Here is a 24307-nt window from a genome sequence, read left to right as displayed (position 1 = left end):
GCATATTTCATATCTGGTCACCCTGGCCTCCCAGGTCTTTCTCTCTGCCCGTCTACCTCACACACAACTACACATCATCCTAAAGAAATCTTTCCAGCGAGACACACACACTCACACACAGTGTCCCAGTTCCCAGGGCGCCAGTCAGTCAGACAGCTGAGGTATAAATAGTCTGCTGGCTAAAGTTCCCCTTGAGAGGAAAACTCCAGGAGTGGTGGACCAGCGCTCCCTTCTGAAATGTCTCTGTTAACCTGATCAGTGAAAACCTTTACTGGTGGCTTTTATGTATTTTATCACAATTAAGAAAGACTAAAGTTGTCCGCTTTTCTAATCATAACAGCAAGACACCCGTCACCCTAACAAAACTCAATCCGCTTAATCTGAGTACAAAGGGAAAAAAAACATAGATCAGAGAAGTTCATCTTTAAGAAATGCACTTTAATTCAGCTGTATAATACACATCAGATGCACACATGTGCATACATAAACACCTGGTTTTGAAGTTCATTCATCAGATATGTTTTGGACAAGTGTGCCAGATGTCTTAGCCTTAAAAAAAAAAAGCTTACTAAAAAAAAAAGTAGTGAGTAGTGAGTGTGTACTCAAATTCAAAGAAGTCACTGACAAAAATACTAATTCTTACCATAAAGCAGGTATTCAGCTATGTCACCTGGGTATTTGGTGCATCCTCACAGACCACAATCAAAAAAAAAAAAAAAAAAGAGATATTTCATTTCATTATCACACAAGCCTGAGGAAACCAGCACATATTTAAATTTGAGATGCTACAACCAGATATTTTTGCATTACAAATGACAAAAATAACAGTAACAGCCCAGAGAAACAAACCAGAACACTGGTTGAACAATGTTGCCATCTCCTGGTCAAATTTAGGTATTGCAACATGAACTTAAATACAGTTCTTGACCAATGTACCTTCTACCTTTCTGAGCCTCACCAACAAGTGACAGGTGTAAGAGATCTAACCTGCTTTGTTCAGTTAAAATCTCTGACTTTTATACAATGAGGCTGGAAAAACAAAAAGCTCAGAATTCAATCAAAGATATATTGATATATTGCAGTGAGTTGTACTAACAAACAGAGCGGATATATGAATCAAGAAATCAGAAATGAGAAAGCTTTTCGGTAGAAGTTACACTCTAATTTCCCTGCAAAAACACATAAACAAAAGACAGCAGAATTTGAAAATACACCCTTTCCCTCCAGCTTTCCCTCATGCTTCATCCAGTGACCCAATAACAGCAGTAGTACAGTAATCTCATACATGATTTATCAGGGCTGTCTCTTGAAAGTCAAAGATTTGAGTCATCAGTGGGAGACCCCTCAGTTGACTGAAATTGCTTCAAGTCAAGACTTAGATTGTTTTTTGGGGGGTTTTTTTGCTAGTCAGTGTCCTGTGCAGTGTCATTCTAGGGACGTTTTGGTCCCTAGATTTTGCTACGGAGTGACCGCTCTTGACTTTCATGCTCCTCTTTGGTACAGAGCAGAGGAGGAGAAACTTTGCACCCAAAGGCTTCAAAACAACATTATCTTCTCTTTTCTGCTTGGAAGTGGTGAATTTACAGCTCACAGATAATTCATATGACACAGTCTCTGGCAGCGGCAGCACTGGATCTAACTTGTGTAACACCAGCAATAGAGTCGGTGACTCGGAGCAGTCCAGTCCCCCATCACTGGCTGAGGTCAAGTTGCTGCAGCCACTGGCTGGGGTCTGTCTCTGGGGCCACTGCAGCTCTCCTCCCAGCAAGGTGGTCTGTAGCAGTGAGGAGCGAGGCGGAGGTCACACTGTGATTTAAGGCTCTAGCTAACATTAGCTACTTAAACATGAATTTGAAGTAGCCTTTGGCTACTGTCAGCAGAAGGCTGAACTATTAGCAACATCTTCTTGCCACAATTGACACATGGTTTGTTTCATTTAATTTTAGAATCTTTTCCTCTTTTTGATGCCATCTTCTCTTTTTTGGCGTTGCTTTGCAGTGTAGGTACTGCTGCCAATGCTGGAATAGCAACTTCCTCCGCAGAATTAAATGCACTGAATCAGGCTTTTGCCATCTGAAGGGACATAGAAATGCATCTGCATTTGTAGAACAGCCCATATAAATGCCCTCTCTCTGAAATGACCTGTGATTGAAGTCTCCTGTCACAACCTAGATTATCTTAAGTCTAACAACAGAGCCAAGAGGAGGTGCAGAAGCCTAATTTCCTCTCAGTCCACTTAAATTAAAACATGCTCCAAGTTTATCGTGGGATTTTTGCCCAGTGATGCCAAATTAATGCCTTTCCTCACTTTAAGTTGCACAGACTACAGGAGTGATTTTGAGCATGTTGTCAGAGTCATCATTAGTGAAACCAAAAACAGGGTAGAGCTTTCGTCTGTTATTTGAGGATGTGCCAGTCATGTAATGGAGAAAAGCTTTGAAAGCTGATGGGTTCTCAATGAAGGCACATCCTGTTTGGGAGTGGATCAGAGTCCTGGCGTCCACGTCATAGAAAGAGATCTCTCCTTTCTCATAATCAACAAACACACCAACTGTCTGGGGCCTTTGCCCCAGGTACACGAGAGAGGACCTATCAGAGTTAGCAAAACATTCCTCTTTGAATTCATTGTACACGCCACAAAGTGTCCAGCCTCCATCTTTCAAGGTGGGAGTGAAACCCTTCTCCTTGATAATGGGCTCTTTAACCACTCCCAGTACCCAACCTTTACTCCCACTGACCTGAACCTCATAGTAGAACCTGCCTGAGCTAAAACCCTCTTTCCCAAGAACTAAAGGTTGGCCTGCAGGTCTTGCCCAAAATAAAGATGTAAAAAAATGCAGTAGGCCTTCACCAAATCTCAGTTGTTTCCCATCCTTAGACACCACGAGGCTGGAATGGGCCATGTAGGAGTCCAGAGTCACATCCACTGCATGACACTGCTGGATCATCATCAGCTTGTCCTGAGGTGGAGTCCACACTTCTCTGACAAACTCATCTGTTGTACGTTCTTCAACTGCATCAGGCTGTTCAGTGGCCTCACAACCATCAGATAACCTGACCTCATGAATGAGCATCTCCATCTCATTACTGGCTATCTTTTCCATCTGAGCCACTGCTTTTTTCACCATCCCCACATAACTCTGCTGATTCATGTCAGAGAAGTCTGGTGTAGATGGAGGGATGGAGTGGGACAGAGGGTCAAATATGCCCTCGGTGTGTGAGAGAGACAGCCAGCTCTGCAGGAGGCTGAAGTGGTCGTCTGTTTGTAAGAGTTGTTCCACTTCAAATCTTTTCCTCCTCAACTCAGCGACTTCTTGCTCCAGCTTTGTCAGGTGGTCTTCAGCCTCCTTCCGTGCTGCTTTCTGCTTCTCCTGGATCACCTCAATCAGCTCAGCCTGGCTTCTTTGCAGAGAGACCAGCAGAGCAGTGAAAATATCAGAAATGTCTGCGATCTCTTTCTCTGACCTTCTTTTGTTCTGTTCAACTAAGTATTCAATTTCCTTAATACTCCTGGATTTTGTGTTTTCCATCACTTTTATCTCTGACATCATGTAGTCCACCTGGGCTTTCCTCTCTCTGAACGCATGCTCTAATGGGACGGCTTCATGTGTTGCGTGGCCGTCTTTCAGGCACATGGAACAAATACACGCCTGGTCTGCGTAACAGAAGAACTCAAACATCTTGTCGTGCTTCTTACACACCCTGTCCTCAAGGTTTGACACAGGACCAATCAGCTGGTGCTTTTTAAGGGTTGGGACTCTCTGATGAGGCTCCAGGTGAGTCTGGCAGTATGAGGCCAAACACACCAGGCACGTCTTCTGTGCTTTGCGCTTTGGCTCAAGGCAGATGTCACAGGGCACCTCCCCTGGTTTGGCAGGGATGTCATCTTCCCCCCTCACCTTCATGTTGTTGAATTGCTCCACCATGTCTCTGAACTCTGTGTTGACCTGAAGCTGAGGTCTCTTGCGGAACTTCTTCTTACAGAGTGGACAATGTATCAGGTCAGTGCTGGCCCAGTACCCTGTGATACAAGACTTGCAGTAGTTGTGTCCACATGGAGTGGAGACAGGTTCATTGAACGCATCCAGACAGATTGAACACAGGAGTTGTTCTTCATATAGGAGGCTGCTGGCGGTGGCCATGTCTACATGAGAGGAAAGGATTTGACAATTATAATTTCAATTTCAACCTGCAAAATGTGTAAATTAAATATGTAACTTATTATTTATTTTTTTTACCATTTCCCTGTTTAGGAGGTCAATTTTCAAGTGATACTTGTTTTGGGTGTTCAAATAGCCTTCTTCTTTGGCTAAAAGCATCCAAATACAATATGCAGGTCAGAGCATGATAGCAGCACACTGTGCAGAGATGTTACCACTATGGAAAATATGGTTTTCTGTGAATATTTGAATTAAATACTGCTGTACGTATACTCTAGGTTGGATTCAATCTTCAAGAGAACGTTGCCAGAACACCATGTTGAGTTTTTGCAGTAAATAAAATAGAACAAAATAAAATAAAATCCCTTAGTGAACTCCAACAAACCAGTTTCTGGAAACCTTGGAAGTTATGGTGAAAGGAATAGGCTTCACTTCATCAAGAACATACCGAACTACAAAGTACAATGTGAGATTTCAAGTTAAATGCAACTTAAATGACTCCATAATGTGAAATGTGATAGTTGCAAAAGTTAAATTATTCACAACACAAAACATAAGAACTACATTTTTAAGTCCATCAGGGGTGTTGTGGTATAACAACGGGAAATAGGGAGGTGGAGAGGAGAGAGGGGTGTCTCAAACAAGAAAAATGTATTTGTATGTATTGTATTTGTATGTATTGTAAATTTATGTATAGATATATCTTTACCAGTTAGGGTAACACAATTCTTAAGTTTAACTTTTATTTCTTCTTATTTATTGATTGAATTTAAATATGAAAATATTTTCAATCTATTTTTTGATCTGCTATGGTCTATTTTGGTCTTCCTCAGCCACCGTATGTATCTGAGCGTGCACGTCTTGAAGAGACTGCTTGGCTGCAGCTGGACTTCCTCTCCCCCTTTCCATGTTCGCTGATCATGACGACGCAAAGTCGGAGTGAATTTAATGGAGCATAGGAGTATCTCATAATAAACTGTCCCTCTTATAATAGATAGACTCATGGTTACAGTATATATATCACATCCGGTTTGATCACTACTGCAAAAACTGTAAGAATTGAAACGTATGCTGGAACTGCGCCAGTGTCAGAAGGCAAATAAACACAATGAAAAAAAACATCCTTTGAGCTCAACAATAAACATGTCATAAAATCACGTTATTTGTAATCAGTGACCCTGGTTAGAAGAAATACCAGAGCCACTGTCAAAACGCTGCCTATTGCAGTGTAATTTCGATGTTTACCATCATGGACGCGGGCTACAAGATTCTTAAAGGTTATATTTAGCTTAGAGTATCAGAGCACTTGAACTTTACCTGCTGAGAAGTCCGTGTTGTCCGTGGAAATGGTGGAAACTGACAGGTGGTGTTCACTTCAGGCGCGTACGTTACTTTCATTTCTTGAGAAACAGTAGTTACAGATGTAACCCTAGCTCTATGACTACATGTTCCGCCCTCGTACCTTCGCTATTGGACAATCCCTAGTCTGGGGCCGTTTAGTGGCTGTTTGATAAGGAACCGGAACCAGGGCGAGAGAGACAGGATCCGGAATTCGATGGCTGCGTCTTTCCGTCAAAATAAAAGCACCAAGGGGCGAAAGAGAGAGGAAAACTGCGTGATGCTCGCCATGTGGCATGCTCTATCAACCACAACAACAACAACAACAACAACAACAACAATATGGCACTAAACCGGAGACGGAAATCGATGGTGCGCCAGAATTTAAAGTTTTACTTTGGTGAACAACTTTTACTTTGGTGAATTTGGTGAATTCCGGATCCGCTTTCTGGATCAGAACCAGAATCCAGACAAAATTGAGAGTGAATGGAAACCAGGCTCTTCGCTGTATGTGAAGAGCCTGGTGACGCGAGGCTAGGTAATCCCAGAGTCAGGCAGGTAAATATAGACAATGTAGGCGGTGCGGTTGCACCGGGGTCGGTGGGGTGGGGGCAGGGGGGCACCTTGGACCTACACCTGTGTTCTAAGAAGAACTCACATTAACTTCAAAATGGTGCCATTCGCTACCACCTTATTCCTAGCCCCCATGTTAACTTGTGTGAATAATGGGTGTGGAGTCCAGCTTTGAACCAAACCGGTGATTTCCAATGGTAAGTTTGTTTACAGTACTCTATTCTTCTTTCCAAGAGCAATTGGGAAATAAAACATGGAACACACCACCTGTTATAGCTCAAAGGGGATTATTATGTGATCATACCTCTGCCATCTCTGGCAGCCATCTCAAAGCACTGTTTTTTTCTTCTCAACTGAGCACGCTAGCAATTAGCTTGCCTTGCTCCATTAAAATATTGTTAACTTTAACCTGGCCCAAGATAGCTTAAGGTAAACATCTGCTCCTTCTAAAGATGATTTTTGATTTCTGATAACTTATTAAGATATACTAACATATTCAGCAAACATGTAGCATAATTCAGTATTAACTGTAGCTCGATGTAAAGTGAACAAATGTGATGTTTCCCAGCTAATCCTCTGCTAGTCTGCGTTAACGATGAGCGAAAAATGATGCTGAATTTAGCAGCAGACTTCCGTAATAGTAATATAAAGTAGTAGTAAAATAAATAAGTTTTGGCATTCACTTTTTATATGACATAAAGGAAATACGGTAAATCAGTAACACATTCTCAGCCCTAATTACTAAATACTTATTTCAATGTATGTTGCTGAGTTTATTTAATAATGAGCAATTTTCTAATGTAGGTTGAGAATGAAGTCAGACAGGGAAAGACAAGGATATCATGTACTGTCAGTCTAGGTCTCATTCTCTTCTGCAAATTATGATTAAATACTTTTTCGCTATGTCTGGTAAAACTTGTGGTTTTATTTCTCTTAGCAGTGGTACCTTTGGCAACAGGAACAATCCCTTTTTGTTCTGGTTACATGTTCAACACACAGTTGCTGGAGACAAAATTTAGCTTAGACTGGTTGTTAGTCATTACAGACACAGACAGTGCAACAGGTATCAGAGCTCCGCAAAGACATTTTGGAAATTCTAAGTTAACATTAGTTAAATATTTGTTAAAAAATGTGTTAGTATTTGCTGAACTGAAGGCAAATTACTTTGGAAAAGAACCAGCGTTGGTGGTTAAAGCACAAAATCTGTCAAGACTGACAAGCTGAGCACATCTGTGAGTCCAGCGACCAGTCATGCCTTTTAGACATAAAAGCAGCAGTAAGAAAGGACAAGAGAGAGGTCAAGGTCAAGAATGAAGGCAAAAAGTTCACTGTATGTACTGTATGTTATGGGCTATGGTAAGTATGTCTGTGTGTAGGCTATGTAACTATTATCTGTAATAATGTAAAGGTCAAAATACCTCTGTTAACCTGATCAGCGAAAACTTGAACTGATGGCTTTTATTGCATTTTATCCTTACAAAGAAAGACTAAGTTGGCCACCTTTTCTAATCATAACAGGACACATTGCCCATGAGCAAGACACTTGACACCTCGACAGAACTCAATTAATGTAAACTGAGGAAAGAGACAAAAAGATCAGATTAGTTTATCTTTAAGAAATGCACTTTTATTAAGCAATACAATACATTTCAGATGCATAGCACATACATAACAAACACCTGGTTTTGAAGCTTGTTTTAATCAGATATGTTTCAGCCAAGCATGCCAGATGTCTTGGCCTTCAAAAAAAGCTTGCGTAAAAAAATGTTTCATATGTACCGTTTCAAGCATAAAAGCACATTTATCATACACTCACAATTGTGTACTCAATTCAATTCAAAGAACTAATGAACAAAATAATCCATACTTTGCATAAAGTAAGTGTTCACTGATGTCAACTGTAAATTTGATGCCTTCCGACAGACTATGTAAGCCCAGTCAAATAACTGATTTATTTTGGTCTCTAAAATGAGATACATTACGCCATGGAGACCAAATTAACACATTTGCGTCACCTGTTTTGTTTGACCATTTGGTTATTTTTTGACAATTGTGCATTGATTTTAATATATTTTTTACTTTTGAGCTCTTTTGTTGTCATTAAATGTAAAATCATTTCTATTTCTTCCACCAAGATTTTGATTTCTGCACCCTTTTTGGATTTTACGACCTTGTCAAAAAGTAGAACTGCAGAACGAGCCTTACTCTCATTATATTCAAAGTGCCTTAATGTGTTTTGTTTGCCTTTATGCATTATGTAAAGTGCCTGTTTTTATTTGTTACGTAGAAAATTCAGTAAATATATTTGTCAAAAAAAACTTAAACAGTTCATTTATTATAAAGATGATTATAAAAGTTACATTTCTGTAGATTAACTAATCTATAAATCCAGTATAGATATCAAAAGGTGCAATATACTTTCTATGTGCAATAATGTGAATTCAGCCTGTCTGTTTATTACATTTTGCTTTTACTATTTATTGATTTTATTGCTCTGTTTTCACTAATACATACATATTACATTGCTCTGCATTTTTACTGATGTGTCTTGTTTTGCTTACCTTACCTTACCTGACCTTGGCTTACCTTACCTTACTTTACCTTATCTTAAAACCATGTTTGAACGTGACAAAGATGAAGTAGGGTTTCTGTGATGCTATTGTCCACTTTTTCTTGTTTCCTCCTACAGTAGCATCTTGGTGAAACAGATTAGAACACTGGTTAAACAATGGTGTCATCTTCTGGTCAGATGCAGGTATTACAGCATGTGTGTAACTATAGTACTTGACTGATGTACATTTTTCTGCCTTTCTGAACCTCATCACCAAGTGTCAGGTATAAGTGATCTAATCTGAAAAAAAAAATCTGACACAAAAAGCTCAGAATTAAATCAAAGACAACATATATAATATATTGAGTATTTGTCCTTTTGTAATGTGTGATGAGACCACTACCACCTTTTGGCAGGGTCATTTCCCCTGGTGTAGTGAGTGGCACTTTGCTCAAGCTACAGGGGTGATTTCAAGTATGTTGTCAGGATCACGTTCGATGAAACCAAAAACAGGGTAGAGCTTTTGTCTGCCACTTAAGGATGTGCCAGCCATAGAATAGAGAAAAGCTTTTAAAGCTGGTGGGGTCTCAATGAAGTCACATCCTGTGTAGGAGTAGATCAGAGCCCTGGCTTCCACGTCATAGAAGGAGACCTCTCCCTTCTCATAATCAACAAACACACCAACTTTCTGGGGCTTTTGCTTCAAGTACAGGCAAGCAGAGCAACTAGAGTTAACAAAATATTCCTCTCGGAATTCATTGTACACTGCCCCAAGTGTCCAGCCTCCATCCTTTGGGGTGGGAAAATAAAACCTGTCCCAGTTAATAGGCTCTTTCATCACTCCCAACAACCAATCTTGACTCCTACTGACCCGAACCTCATAGTAGAACCTGCCTGAGTTAAAACCCTCTTTTCCAAGGACCAAGGATAAATGTTCAAATCTTCTCCTGAATAAAGTAGGCGCAGATGGTGGACCGTAATGAGATCTCAGTTGTTTCTCATCCTCAGACACCACAAGCTTAGAATAGGCTGTGCAGGAGTCCAGAGTCACATCCACTGCATCGCACTGCTGGATCATCATCAGCTTGTCCTGAGGTGGAGTCCACACTTCTTTGACAAACTCATCTGTCGTACGTTCTTCAGCTACATCGGGCTGCTCAGTGGCCTCACAACCATCAGATAACCTGACCTCATGAATGAGCATCTCCATCTCATTACTGAGCATCTTTTCCATCTGAGCCACTGCTTTTTTCACCATCCCCACATAACTCTGCTGATTCATGTCAGAGAGGTCTGGTGTAAATGGAGGGATGGAGTGGGACAGAGGGTCAAATATGCCCTCATTGTGTGAGAGAGACAGCCAGGTCGACAGGAAGAGGAGGTAGTCCTCTGAGAGATCTATTGGCTTGGTATATTGGGTCAGAGCATCAAATACGACAGTGTGTGCAGGGATGAAGAGAGATGGACAGCTCTGAAGAAAGCGGAGGTGGTCCTCTGTTTGTAAATGTTTCTCCATTTCAGATCTTCTCCTCTTCATCTCGGCAATTTCTTGTTCCAGCTGTGTCACACAATCTTCAGCCTTCTTCTGTGCTGCTTTCTGCTTCTCCTGGATCACCTCAATCAGCTTAGCCTGGCTTTTTTGCAGAGAAACCAACAGAGCAGTGAAAACCTCAGCAATGTCTGCGATCTCCTTCTCTGACCTTTTTTTGCTCTTTTTAACTGAGTCTTTGAGTTCCTTAATACTCCTGGATTTTGCGTTTTCCATCACTTTTATTCCTGACATGACATCCTCCACCTGGGCTTTCCTTTCTCTGAACGCATGCTCTAACAGGACGGCTTCATGCATTACGTGGTCGTCTTTCAAGCACATGGAACAAACACACATCTGGTCCTCTTGACAGAAGAACTCAAACATCTTGTCGTGCTTCTTACACACCCTGTCCTCCAGGTTTGACAGAGGATCAATCAGCTGGTGCTTTTTAAGGGTTGTGACTCTCTGATGAGGCTCCAGGTGAGTCTGGCAGTATGAGGCCAAACACACCAGGCATGTCTTCTGTGCTTTGCGCTTTGGCTCAAGGCAGATGTCACAGGGCACCTCCCCTAGTTTGGCAAGGATGTCATCTTCCCCCCTCACTTTCATGTTGTTGAAATGCTCCACCATGTCTCTGAACTCTGTGTTGACCTGAAGCTGAGGTCTCTTGCGGAACTTCTTCTTACAAAGGGGACACCGGATCTGGTTACTGCTGGCCCAGTACCCTGTGATACAAGACTTGCAGTAGTTGTGTCCACATGGAGTAGTGACAGGTTCATTGAACGCATCCAGACAGATTGAACACAGGAGTTGTTCTTCATATAGGAGGCTGCTGGCAGCGGCCATGTCTACATGAGGGAAAAGGATGTGATGATTAGAATTTCAAATTCAAACCCCTAAAATCTGTAAATCAAGTAGATAAGTTACTTTTTTTGACTACCATTAACCCCCTTGTAAGAGTTGATTCTTCAAGTACTACTTCTTCTTATCGCTGTTTATTTGATATTTGGCTTTTTTACCCAATATCACCCAGCACAACATGAAGATTAGAGCATAAATGTAACATGCTGTGCAGAAGTGTTGCTTTACATTGGGGATGGGTCATACCAAAACATTTGGTTTTGATCCAAGTAATATAGGGCCATAATCTTCAATATGAATGCCAATATGCTTATAAAAGTGGCTTATTAACTTTCATGTAGGGTAAAGCAGCATGTCACGATTTATGAGGTTAATAATCAGTCTGCTAAAGCTAATAATGGTAAAAGCTAATGATTACTAACTGTAGTTTGAAAATGTAACAATAACCAATGCTGAGAATCTGATCTGACTAAAATATCAATTTCACTATTATATACTTGGATATGCCTTGCCTGAGCCTCTCTGAACAGACTCTGCTAGTGAACTCTGTCTCTGTTTCAGGGCTTTGGATCAAGCAGCAAACATCAGGGCTGAAAAATGAAGCCAACATCAAAGTACCAAAAACTACAGTTCACTGAATGGCCACCTGAGGCTTTTTTAAAAAAAAAATTTGTAACTCACACGTTAACATTTTATAAAGGCTTAGAATTACGTTTAGTCAAGGGTGAGCTGTTTTGAGTGACACACTGTTCTGCTGATAGTGTCCTCAACTTCTCAGTCAGTATATTTACATGCACAGTTAAGCTGAGCTATGGCTATAGCTCGACTACGCCATTTAATTGGACTACTGTTCTTGTCCCAGTATACCAGCATGGTAGGTGAATCGATGTATTGACCGAACTATGTTCAACTCTGCTACAGTAGTTGGAGATATGCCCCCTTTCAGCATGTTAGTATTGGACCTTCTTCTGGTTGACCTATTGCGTCAAAGACCAAACAATCGACAGCTAGAGGCAAACTGGTACTATGGTGGACAACTTTACAGCTCTGTACATTTCATCCTCCCAAAAAATGCACAGTTCTGGATGTAGATTTCACCATGTTGTTACCAGTTCTTTGTCTGTTACGCCTTAAATGCTTTCGACTTCCAGGTCAAAGCCCGGCACTGTGGAGCATGTGCTGAGCACCTCAGCCAATTTGGGTCCAATTGACTGTATACATGCAGTCAATCCCAATCACATCGTCTGGGTGTGTTAGTCCGACTCTAAGAAATTCTGTTTAGTACATTTTCAGTCAGACTTAAAGTCTGGTTTTAGTCGGTCTAACACAATAAATCAATTTTTTTCTAATGTCATGAAAATGTACGGAGTCAGTTCCACACCTCACTCCTCCTCAGCGGCAGCCTCTTGCCCAAATATGGTCACTGTGGCTCAAAAATAACAAGATGGTGATGGCCAAAATGCCAAACTCGAGGCTTCAAAACGGGAGTCCACAAACTTATAGGTGACGTTACAATAGCGACGACAATTAGTTGCACAGTCTATGGTCTGGATGCTCAGGCATTTCCCTCCTCCTCCCTTCTTTTCAGTATCAGGACATTAGAGTAAAAGAGTTCATCTTTCAAGGCTCACTATGTTTCACTGATGAAAACAGTAACACAGGGAGAACTAAAAAAAGGAAAATCTTTGGATATTGCAACATACACTAGTACCCCTCTGACACTTGAAGAAAACAACATTTGGGTGATCCTGCCACTGTCAAACACCGCCCAGATAGTTAAGCATTGGGATCTCTGGTAACCTATAGTAACCTTTATCGTCATTGTGAAGTTTTTCATCTGGACACAGGCTGTTAGATTCTTCGAAGTCATATTTTAGCTCAAAGTATTAACTAAATCAATTACACAGCCTGCCCCTTTATAATTACAGGGAACCAGGAAATGTCATCGTACATTTTAATAAGATCAAAAAGGTAATCAGAGTACTTAAACTTTACCTGCTGAGATGTTTGTGTTGTCTGTGGATAATAACGGTCGGGGAAAGTCTCCCTTTAGGCGTGCAGTTTCATTTCTTTTGAATGACACATGATCCCTCTCTTCCTCCTCCTCCTCTTCCTGGAAAAAGTTAGTAAAGCTGACTTTAACAGCATTGCGCTCTCCCCTCAGACTTTTTTCCAGAAATATTCGGTCACAACAAACAGCCAGCAATACCACTGCCAGCTCCAAGCCTCATTTCTTTGAGCTACCGTGAGGTATTGTAAATGAAGAAGACGTCTTAAACAATTACATGTATGAAAAACAAAACTGTAGGTCTAATTCTGAAAATGTTTAAACCAAGATTATTCCAATATGAAAGCAGGAAATCATCTGCAGTGTGTGCACAAACAAAGAGGACTATGCCTTGTATCAGAAAACAGGCAAAACAATAAGCTCATCATAAGCTAAAACTCATCTGTGCCAATTTACTTTATTTAGAGGGATGTACACTGGCCCTCCCTAATCCATGTTAACCATTTTTATGCCAGTCGGCTGCTTTTTCAGAACTGATCAGCTCCCAGAGTTCCATCAGGTCTTGACTTTGTTCTTCATGTGGTCTGCCTGTGTGTTGAAAATTACATCAAAACTAATATCACAGGGCAGAGACAAAGTGCAGATAGATCAAGGGCATATATGAAAGAAAACTAACTACCTAATCTATAACTATAAAGCAGATGAGCATGTTGGTATAGATCTCCGACTTTACTGTGATGAGGCAAGCAAAAAAACGTCCTTCATATGATTGAGTCATGATAATTATTGTATTACTTGCATTTCATTTGTTGATTTGACCAGTTTATTCATGAAGCTGCTGAGGGATGCTTTTGTGATCCTGACCTCTCTTGAACACTAGATGCCACTGTTACCTAATGAAGGTGAGGAAAAGGAGGGTATACATTTAAGTAGAAGGGCTGTTTTAAACACATTACATTTTGCCATAGATGTAGTGTTCCTAGCATTCAGAGGCAAATGTGTTACCCTTTAGAAAAGTGTATTTTACACTAATTACTTTATTATTTATAAGCCATAAAGCAATGTAATCAAAAATAAATTAGTACTAACATATGGGATGGGATGGGATGGGATGGGAGGGGCGGCACGGTGGTTAGCACTGTTACCTCACAGCAAGAGGGTTCCTGGTTCGATCCCAGGTGTGGGAGCCCTTCTGTGTGGAGTTTGCATGTTCTCCCCGTGTCAGCCTGGGTTTTCTCTGGGTTTTCTCCGGACATGCAGATTGGGGACAGGTTAATTGGTGACTCTAAATTATCCGTGAATGTGATTGTGAATGGTTGACCTGTCAGCTGGGATGGGCTCCAGCTCCCCTGCAGCCCCCAAGAGGATAAGCGGTTAGAAAATGGATGGATGGATGTGGGATGGGTAGATGGGCCAAGAATGAAAGCAAAATATCCCCTGTATGTATGCTTGGTTTGAGCTATAATGAGCATGTCTGTGTGGTAGTGCATAGTCTGAAGTAGTTGAGGACTGAGGCGATGAAGACTATAATGGCTGTTATGTTGGGCAGGTAATCCATACGTCTCTGCAGGGGGGAGTTAATCAGGCCCCCAACGCCCTGTGACTTACACACATTCTTGTTTTTATCAGCTGTGGGGCCCACAGGCATTTTGGTCACTTGTGAGGACCACCCTTTGCAGTGGTCAGACATGCCTGAAAAATCAGGTCTGATTAAGAGTGATTGCCAAAGACAAATATAATCTAAAATGAGCAATTGAAAAACACACACATACACTAGAGAAAGAGTGTTCAAAACTACGCCTGATTCTAACACACTGAGAGACACCTAGTTTGATATGGAAGGACTAGATTTTGTTTCAGTATAAGATGCAGGATTTATATAGTTCAATGAAATACCTCTCAGGTGTCAAAATGTCATGGCCTTCAGTCATTTTTAACTACAAAGCACACTGCATTTTTATTTGATGTGATGTAATATAAAGTTCTGAAAAGCCTCCGTAACCTGATGAGTGAAAACTACTGGTGGCTTTTATGTATTTTTATCATGATAAAGAAGGACTATAAGGGTCCCCTTTTCTGACTATACCAGAACACAATGCCCACGAGGCACCTCAACACCCCAACAGACCTCAATGAATGTAATCTGAGGAAACAGAAAAAAAACCAAAGCTCTGAAAAGGTACTTTTAAACAAATGCACTTTTATTAAGCAGCACTATACATATCAGATGCATAGTACATACAAAACAAACACCTACTTTTTAAGCTTATTCATTAGATATGTTTTGGCCCTCCAAAAAAGCTTGCTTAAAACAATAGTGGAACCCTGTCTTCAATGGGTGTCAAATGGAGTGATCAAAACATAAAAGGAAACATGTCATTTGCACACTGTTGTCTACTAAATTTTCAAGAATTCACTGATAAACAAAATTATTGATACTCAGCATAAAGCAGGTGTTCAGTAATCTTAACTGAAAAATTTCTGCATCTCCAAAGACTATGTCAGCCCAGTTGATTAATTGGGACTATAAAATGATAGAAGACCATGAAAAATGTCCATCACAATTTCAAAAAGCCCAAATTAACACAATAAAGTTGGTTTGTCCAACCACCAGTTTAAAACCAAAAGATAAGTAGTTGACGATCATATGTGCCAGATAAAATAAGCAAATATTGAAATTTCAGAAGCTAAAAAACAGAATTTGAAGCATTTTTGCATTAAAAATGACTTAAATGATTATTCCATTATTAAAATGATTATAAAGGTCACTTATCTGTAGATTGACAGATTCTACCTGATCTGAAATTAACCTCATCATCACCAGCGGTCATCTAAGTAATCTTACCTGCTTTGTTCAGTCCAATTTCTGACTAATTGCAATATGGCGAGTAAAACAAAAAGCTAAGAATAAAATCAAGGAATATATATATATATTACTCTTTTAAGTTTTCAAGTTTTAGTCTTTTGTAATGTGTAATACCACTAGCATAACCTTTAGGTAGGTTCATGTACCCCGATATGTATGGCACTTTAGGTTGCCCAAGTTACTGGGGTGATTTTGAGCATGCTGTCAGAATCATCTTGGATGATACCAAAAATAGGGTAGAGCTTTTGTCTGCCACTTAAAGATGTGCCAGCCATAGAATAAAGAAGGGCTTTTAAAACTGGTGGGGTCTCAATGAAGTCACAGCCTGTGTGGGAGTGGATCACACTCCTGTCATCCACGTCATAGAAGGAGACCTCTCCCTTCTCATAATCAACAAACACACCAACTTTCTGGAGCCTTTGCCTCACGTATGGAGATGCAGAGCAATCAGAGTTCGCAAAACATGTTTCTTGGATTTGATCGTGGAATCCACCAAGTGTCCAGCCTCCGTCCCCCGGAGTGGGATAGTGAAGTATCTCCCTGTTTAAGGACTCTTTGACCACTCCCAAGAGCCAGCCTTTACTCCCACTGACCTGAACCTCATAGTAGAACCTGCCTGAGGAAAAACCCTCTTTCCCAAGGATGAAGGCCTGATGCTGAAATCTTCTCCCAAAAAAAGCAGACGGTGGACCTTCATGAAATCTCAGTTGTTTCCCATCCGCAGACACCAAGAGTCTGGAATTGGCTGAGTAGGTGTCCAGAGTCACATCCATTGCATTGCACTGCTGGATCATCATCAGCTTGTCCTCAGGTGGTGACCACACTTCTTTGACAGGCCGTTCAGCAGTCTCACAACCATCAGCTAACCTGACCTCATGAATAAGCCACTCTATCTTATTACTGAGCATCTTTTCCACCTGAGTACCTACTTTTTTCACCTTCTCCACAAAGCTCTGCTGACTGATGTCAGTGAGGTCTATTGGCTGGGTGGCTTGGGTCAGAGCATCGGATACGACAGTGTGTGCAGGGACAGAGAGAGATGGACAGCTCTGCAGGAGGCGGAAGTGGTCGTCTGTTTGTAAAAGTTGTTCCATTTCAGATCTTTTCCTCCTCAACTCAGCGACTTCTTGCTCCAGCTTTGTCAGGTGGTCTTCAGCCTCCTTCTGTGCTGCTTTCTGCTTCTCCTGGATCACTTCAATCAGCTTAGTCTGGTTTCTTTGCAGAGAGACCAGCAGAGCAGTGAAAACCTCAGCAATGTCTGCTGTCTCTTTCTCTGACCTTCTTTTGTTTCTTTCAAGGAAGCTTTTAATTTCCTTAATATTCCTAGATTTAATGTTTTCCGTATTTTTTAACTCTGATGTCACAGAGCCCACCTGGGCTTTCCTCTCTCTGAATGCATGCTCTAATGGCACAGCGCCATGTGTTGCATGATTGTCTTTCAGGCACATGGAACAAATACACACTTGTTCTGCGTAACAGAAGAACTCAAACATCTTGTCGTGCTTCTTACACACCCTGTCCTCAAGGTTTGACACAGGATTAATCAGCTGGTGTTTTTTAAGGGTTGTGACTCTCTGATGAGGCTCCAGGTGAGTCTGGCAGTATGAGGCCAAACACACCAGGCACGTCTTCTGTGCTTTGCGCTTCGGCTCAAGGCAGATGTCACAGGGCACCTCCCCTGGTTTGGCAGGGATGTCATCTTCCCCCCTCACCTTCATGTTGTTGAATTGCTCCACCATGTCTCTGAATTCTGTGTTGACCTGAAGCTGAGGTCTCTTGCGGAACTTCCTCTTACAAAGGGGACACTGGATCTGGTTACTGCTGACCCAGTACCCTGTGATACAAGACTTGCAGTAGTTGTGTCCACATGGAGTAGTGACAGGTTCATTGAACGCATCCAGACAGATTGAACACAGGAGCTGTTCTTCATATAGGAGGCTGCTGGCAGAGGCCATGTCTACAGGAGAGGAAAAGGATTTGACAATTCATTTCAATTTCAACCCCCAAAATGTGTAAATTATACATGTAACTTACATTTTTGGCCATTTCCCTGTCTAGGAGGTCAATTTTCAAGTGATACTTGTTTTGGGTGCTCAGAGTTCGTAATGCCTGCCTTTTGTAGCCAATAGCATCCAACACAGTGTGCAGGTCTGAACACGAAGGCAACATGTGTAGCAGCATGACAAGTTGGATTTAAAGGTTTGTCACCAAAACACCTGTGCATATTGTGTTGTTCGCAGTAATTTTCCAAATACTTTATGCCCACTTTTGAACGGTGTAAGAGCCGAAGAGTTCATTTTTCCAGGCTCACCAATTTTTATTGAGGATCATACAAGGAGACCTCCCTGTGGTAAATCACCAGCTGAAATGGGTGTAGTCTATTAGACTTAATTGGCACTTCATGATAATGCATAATTTCCAGCCAGTTCGCATTCCCATGGAGTCAAATACCATCACTTTGTCATGCTCCTGGGTGTGTGACATTGGCAACAAAGGCACCCTTTTGCACTGGGCTCTTAAATGACTTCAATGTAAACCTATCCACGGCATTACTTGATGCTGAGAGCAAATGACATAAAGAGTGAGAAAGTCTGCATACGGTGGGAGGAAGGGGAGGTGGATGCATCAAACAAGTTTGGTCTTTCAGCCATGAGACCATAGTTTGTGTCCTGTGTAAAACCATAGGTCAGTGTCGTTGATGATACAATGCGATATAATACGATGCAATGCAATACGATACGTGCGTATGGTACATTCTACTTTATCGACCACGAAGGGGAATTTGTCTTGGACTCAGTAGCTGCACAAGTATTGCTGCCTTACCATAACAGTCCAGAAGAAATGAAAAGCAAACACCATAACAATGTCAAAATGCGTACTACACATAACAGCATTACACATCAGCCATTCATGTATTGCACATGACACCAGCACACAACAGAGCATGATAAGCAAGCACAACCAAACCCCTAATTCATCAAGTAACATTATTTAAAATCTCAAATAATGTAACGACAACGTTACATAATCTACAAACAGTTGTCGTGCACAGTTGTCATGTTAATATGTCACGTTATGTTACGGAACAAACATACTTATTTTAACCCAAAACATGATTTGTTTTTTAGTATAGAGGTTTTTCTTTTGTCTAAAAAAAGAAAAACCTCTATACTATTTAACTGAGTAGACAAAATGAACCTAATAGAGTTATGATTTGTTATTGTCTAAACCTAACCAAAACTGTGTCAGAACACACACCACTTGTTAGAGGCTGTTTCAGCTCTGTGTCACATAGATGTGCTAAAGGGTGCCCTGTGTATTGCTACGAGACACCTGACAATTTTTGGATATTTAACGATCTGGGAATGAGAACAAGTTTAGTGCAGAGGTCTTGGAGAAGCAGCCAATATTTGAATCTTAGAAGGATTATTCCCTTTTACAATGACGACGGTGAAGAAGTTTGGTTTAGTTTGGTCAGTGAAACAAAAGCTTTGGGAATTGTAGCACACGCTGGCAATGTGTTACCAGGGAAATACTTCCTACAGTGACACCTGTGGAAAACAACATTTGAGCTCAACCGCAAACATGTCAACTAAATGCATTTAACATAGAAATTAGTAATAAAGTCATGAAATTTGTAATTAGCAGACCTGATTAAATACAGGAAATACCGGAGATCCTGCTACCTTCAAACACAGCCCAAATAGTTTTAGTAGTAATAGTCTGTAGTAGCCTGTATTAACCTTATCATTTTTATTATAAATTAAGATACATTAGATCATAGTATCAGAACACTGCAACTTTACCTGCAGAGGTGTCTCTGTTGTCTGTGGAAACTGATTGAAGTGCAGGGGAGAGGTCTACTTTAGGCGTTTACTTTCATTTCTTGGGAAATAATAGTCACTGGATAGACCAGTAACTCCAGTTCTATGTGCTGTGCCCACTTACAGGGTTCCCTATTGGTTAACCCCACCAAGGCTCTGGCACGTCACATTGACACAGATCTTTCCTCTCACTGCCCTTTGGAACTAGAAACCATATATTATAAAAGAGTACATCCACACCATTGGCCTGGAATAATTTACAGCACTTTATTTGACTTACACACACATTCTTGTTTTGATTAGTTGTGGGGCCCACAAGCATTTTGGTCACTTGTGAGGACCACCCTTTGCAGTGGTCAGACATGCCTGAAAAAATCAGGTCTGATTAAGAGTGATTGCCAAAGACAAATATAACTTAAAATGAGCAATTGAAAAACACACACATACACTAGAGAAAGAGTGTTCAAAACTACGCCTGATTCTAACACACTGAGAGACATCTAGGTTGTCATGGAAGGACTAGATTTTGTGTCAGTATATGCTGCAGGATTTATATAGTTCAATGAAACACCTCTCAGGTGTCAAAATGTCACGGCCTTCAGTCATTTTTAACTACAAACCTGTATCACACTGCATTTTTATTTGATGTAATATAATATAAAGAAAAGCCTCTGTCACCTGATGAGTGAAAACTTAAACTGGTGTCTTATATGTATTTTATCATGATAAAGAAAGACTATACTAGAACACAATGCCCACGAACGAGGCACTTGACACCCCAGCAGAACTCAATGGATGTAAAATGAAGAAACAGGAAAAAAAAAAACAAAGATCTGAAAAGGCACTTTTAAATGAATGCACTTTTATTAAGCAGCATAAAACATATCAGATGCATAGTACATACAAAACAAACACCTGGGCCCGTATTCACAAAGATTCTCAGAGTCCTCTCAGAGAGCTCCTAACTTAGCTTAAAAATTCCTAGCAAGGAATCTTAGCTTAAGAGTGATTCAGGAAGTTTCTGAGAGCAACTCTGAGGAAGGAGGGGACAGAAAGGTTTATCTTAGTGAGGAGGTGTGGTTGACCCCATTGCTAGGTATGACGCAGTCTTCTAAAAGCTGTGATTGGTTGTTACAAAAAAAAGAAAAACAAATGCGCTCCTAGTAATGAATGGACAGTGAAATCAACCGATCATAGAACTTAGACTGTATTAAGAAATGTGTAATCGTGAAAATAATTTTATGTCATGATGATGAAACTCAGCAAAATTAAATTAATTGTTACACAGCTTCAAAATGTTTGAACGTACCTCATTCACATGCCGATTATTATATTGATTTGCTTATTGTTATGTTTACTCGCCATGCTGGTAATTTTACTGCTTAATCTCTTTGATATTAATGGTGGACGCAGACTCAGCTGTCAGCAATTACTGTGATTGCTGGCCTCCTTGTAAAAAGCAGTTTGATTTGGCAGAATGACTAAAACAACGAACGAAATGGAGAAAAAAAAGAAAGAGAAAGCCAAACTGGACAGAAGAGCAGTGCCTGCTGTTGACACAGCTCGTGGAGGAGAACAAAGGAGTTTTAAGAGGGAAATTTGGTCCCGGGATCACGGCTCAAGGGAAGAGGTAGACTTGGGAGCGCATTGCCCAACAAATCAATGCGTCGTTCCCTCTCCTTTTACGCACAAGCGATGAGTGGGAGAAGCACTGGTACATGCTGCAATCCAAAGCGGGCGTTATTGCGTTACTACGCTGAGTGGGAAAAGTAAGCTCATCCCTGATGAGGTCAACCACAAACATTATCCCTGCACTATCAAGCCGGTAGCGTCTTATTAAATCACTGTCGTTCAATATATGGAGAATATCTCTCCTTCCTCTCTGTCTTTCCGCCATCTTCTCTGTTTAAGACACTCTTAGGCTTCTTAAAAGTCCTCCTTCCTCCTCTTAACAGTTTTCCACCTTAGGAGCTCTCTTAAGGCCTAAGATGCTTTGTGAATAACTTTTATCTTACCAAGGGAAAATTCTAAGAACAATCTTAGAGTTCGAGGAATTCTAAGATTTTTCTTAGAATGACGTCACTAAGAGCTACTTTTAGTCTTAGGATTCTTTGTGAATACAGGCCCTGGTTTTTAAGCTTATTCATTAGATATGTCTTGGCCTTCCAAAAAAGCTTGCTTAAAACAATAGTGGAACCCTGTCTTCAATGTGTGTCAAATGGAATGATCAAAACATAAAAAGATACATGTCATTTGCACACTATTGTCTACTAAATTTTCAAGAACTCATTGATAAACAAAATTATTGATACTCAGCATAAAGCAGGTGTTCAGTAATCTTAACTGAAAAAATTGTGCATCCCCAAAGACTATGTCAGCCCAGTTGAAGCAGTTCAAAACCAAAAGTAAATTAGTTTACTAACACTTAAATGATTATTCCAATCTTAAAGTGATTATTTGATTGAACAATTTTATTGAGCATGTCAAAAGAAACAAAAAGTCAAACAAAATAAAGCATACAACATAAAAAAACAAAACAAGCAAAGCAGAATCAAATAATAGACAACTTAAATGATATTGGTCATGTTCTAGTCCTACCCCCTTATATTTTATGTGTGCAATTTAACTAAAAAAAAATAAATACAAAAAACCCCTCAAAGTTTGATTTTCAAACAACCTTCCAGCGAGACAAAACGCAATTAACAAAACAAGAGAAAAATCACTGTTCCATCTCATTTTTGCGCAATACTTTATTTCTGAATAGTTTTTTTTAGTTTAGTTAAAGTTTCATATGTTTTTATCTTGTTGTTGTTGCTCTTCCATAAGTTTATACCCTTGGTTGAAAGACAATGAAGTTTTGCAGTTGTTCTGATTGATGGTTTCTTGAATATGTGGATTCCTCTGATATTATGTTTACTTTCTCTCAGTTGGAACAACTCTTGTACACTGACAGGTAATTGATGATTTATTGTTTGTACATGATTTGAATAATTTTATAATCAACCAGATCTTGGAATTTTAGTGTTTTTAATTTGATAAAAAAGTGAATTTGTAGGTTCTCTGTATGTGGTTTTGTTTATGATTCGAATTGCTCTTTTTTGCCAGATGAATACTGGATGTGTGTTTGTTTTTTAAGTGTTCCCCATACTTCCACACAGTAACTGATGTATGGAAGTATGAAGGAACAGTACAATGTATATAGTGAGGCTTGATTTAATAGGTATTTGACTTTATTCATTATTGCAAGTGATTTCGATATTTTGGCATTAATGTGCTTTATGTGCGGCTTCCAGTTTAATTTACTGTCAATTATTACTCCGAGAAATTTAATTTCTGTTACCTTTTCAATTTCTGTATCATTTATCATGAGTTTCTTGTCTGAGTTTGTCAATCTATTCCCAAAGATATGAATTTTGATTTGTTTAAGTTTCGTGTTAATTTATTTTGATCAAACCAAGTTTTCATCCTGCTCAGCTCCTTTTCTACAGTGTCCAAGAGTTGCTCCAAGTTATCCCCACGGCAGAGCATGTATGTAGGGTTTTTGATATTTCACATATATTGTTAATGTATAATATGAATAACAATGGTCCTAGTACTGAGCCGTGGGGCACTCCACACGTGATCTCCTGCAATTGTGACTTATTATCATTTATTTCTACATGCTGCTGGATATCCAGGATGATGCTGTCCCTCTGATGCCATAGCGTTGAAGTTTTTTTATTAATAAGTCATGGTGTACTGTATCAAATGCTTTTTTTAAATCAAGAAATATCTCCACCACATATTCTTTGTTCTTTATTACCATTGTGATTTTTTCTACAAATTTTATGAGTGCAAATGATGTTGTCCTTTTAGCTCTGAAACCATATTGTTGTTCATACAGTACGTTGTGTTTTGTAATGAAGTCATCCAATCGTATGTAAAATATTTTTTCCAATATTTTAGAAAACTGTGGGAGCAGAGAAACCGGTCTGTAGTTTGACAGTGTATGTCTGTCTCTGGATTTGTATACGGGTATAACTTTTGCTGTTTTCATTTTATTTGGAAATATCCCGGTCTGTAGAGACAGGCTACAGATGTGAGACAGGGGTTTAGCTATACAATCAATGATATTTTTAACTGTAGTCATGTCAAGACCATTTCAGATTGTAGACTTCTTTTTCTTAAATTTTTTTACAGTGTCAATGATTTCTTTTTCATCAGTCCCTCTCACAAATATTGTTTCATTAATATATATGTTTTTACTTTCAGCCCCATCACTACTACCAGTCTTTGCAATCTCTCAATAAAGATCTCTTATAAAGGTCACCTGTAGATTGACTCACTGATAAATGTTAAAACTATACAACAAAAACATTTCTAAAAGTGGCAAAGAAGAAATTGGGTATGTATGAAGCCATTGTGCACTCATTGTGGTTGTTTTGTCCTACAGTGAGGTCTCTAAAGAAACAGACCATTGATGTAAATATAGTTTAAGACTGATCTACCTTTCTACCTGATCTGAAATTAACCTCATCACCAGCGGTCATCTAAGTAATCTTACCTGCTTTGTTCAGTCCAATTTCTGACTAATTGCAATATGGTGAGTAAAACAA

The 24307-nt window shown here is 40.0% G+C and overlaps 2 protein-coding genes across 3 annotated transcripts; both read right to left on the bottom strand.

Moving 5' to 3' along the window:
* Window positions 1–417: 417 nt before the first annotated feature.
* On the bottom strand, window positions 418–19775 carry LOC125882732 (E3 ubiquitin-protein ligase TRIM39-like). 2 transcript variants are annotated; one of them, XM_049566581.1, is made up of 3 exons: window positions 19695–19775; window positions 17082–17845; window positions 418–3380 (listed from the first exon to the last, which is right to left on the bottom strand). In XM_049566581.1, the coding sequence occupies exons 2-3, from the start codon at window positions 17841–17843 to the stop codon at window positions 2310–2312; spliced, it is 1833 nt and encodes a 610-aa protein (XP_049422538.1). In that variant the 5' UTR covers window positions 17844–17845; window positions 19695–19775; the 3' UTR covers window positions 418–2309. The 2 variants fall into 2 exon arrangements, with proteins under 2 accessions (XP_049422538.1, XP_049422537.1); XM_049566580.1 differs by lacking the exons at window positions 17082–17845; window positions 19695–19775 and adding an exon at window positions 5478–5693 and having other exon boundaries at window positions 418–4144.
* On the bottom strand, window positions 7706–13119 carry LOC125882731 (E3 ubiquitin/ISG15 ligase TRIM25-like). Its single transcript, XM_049566579.1, has 2 exons — window positions 13010–13119; window positions 7706–11001 (listed from the first exon to the last, which is right to left on the bottom strand). Exon 2 carries the CDS (start codon window positions 10997–10999, stop codon window positions 9074–9076), a length of 1926 nt encoding a protein of 641 aa, XP_049422536.1. The 5' UTR covers window positions 11000–11001; window positions 13010–13119; the 3' UTR covers window positions 7706–9073.
* Window positions 19776–24307: the final 4532 nt, after the last annotated feature.

Source organism: Epinephelus fuscoguttatus, linkage group LG22, assembly GCF_011397635.1.
Source record: "Epinephelus fuscoguttatus linkage group LG22, E.fuscoguttatus.final_Chr_v1".
In the NCBI taxonomy this organism is placed as follows: domain Eukaryota; kingdom Metazoa; phylum Chordata; class Actinopteri; order Perciformes; family Serranidae; genus Epinephelus; species Epinephelus fuscoguttatus.
The sequence above is the reverse complement of the archived record's forward strand: the minus strand, read 5'-3'. Positions and strand labels throughout refer to the sequence as shown.

Bases quoted from the DNA above. Each gene is read 5' to 3' on its own strand.
- LOC125882731 (XM_049566579.1), bottom strand. From the start codon at position 10,999: ATGGCCGCTGCCAGCAGCCTCCTATATGAAGAACAACTCCTGTGTTCA.
- LOC125882732 (XM_049566581.1), bottom strand. From the start codon at position 17,843: ATGGCCTCTGCCAGCAGCCTCCTATATGAAGAACAGCTCCTGTGTTCA. The intron at 3,381-17,081 runs GTGATCCAGGAG...GAGCTGATTGAG, and splicing joins ACCAGACTAAGCTGATTGAA to GTGATCCAGGAGAAGCAGAA.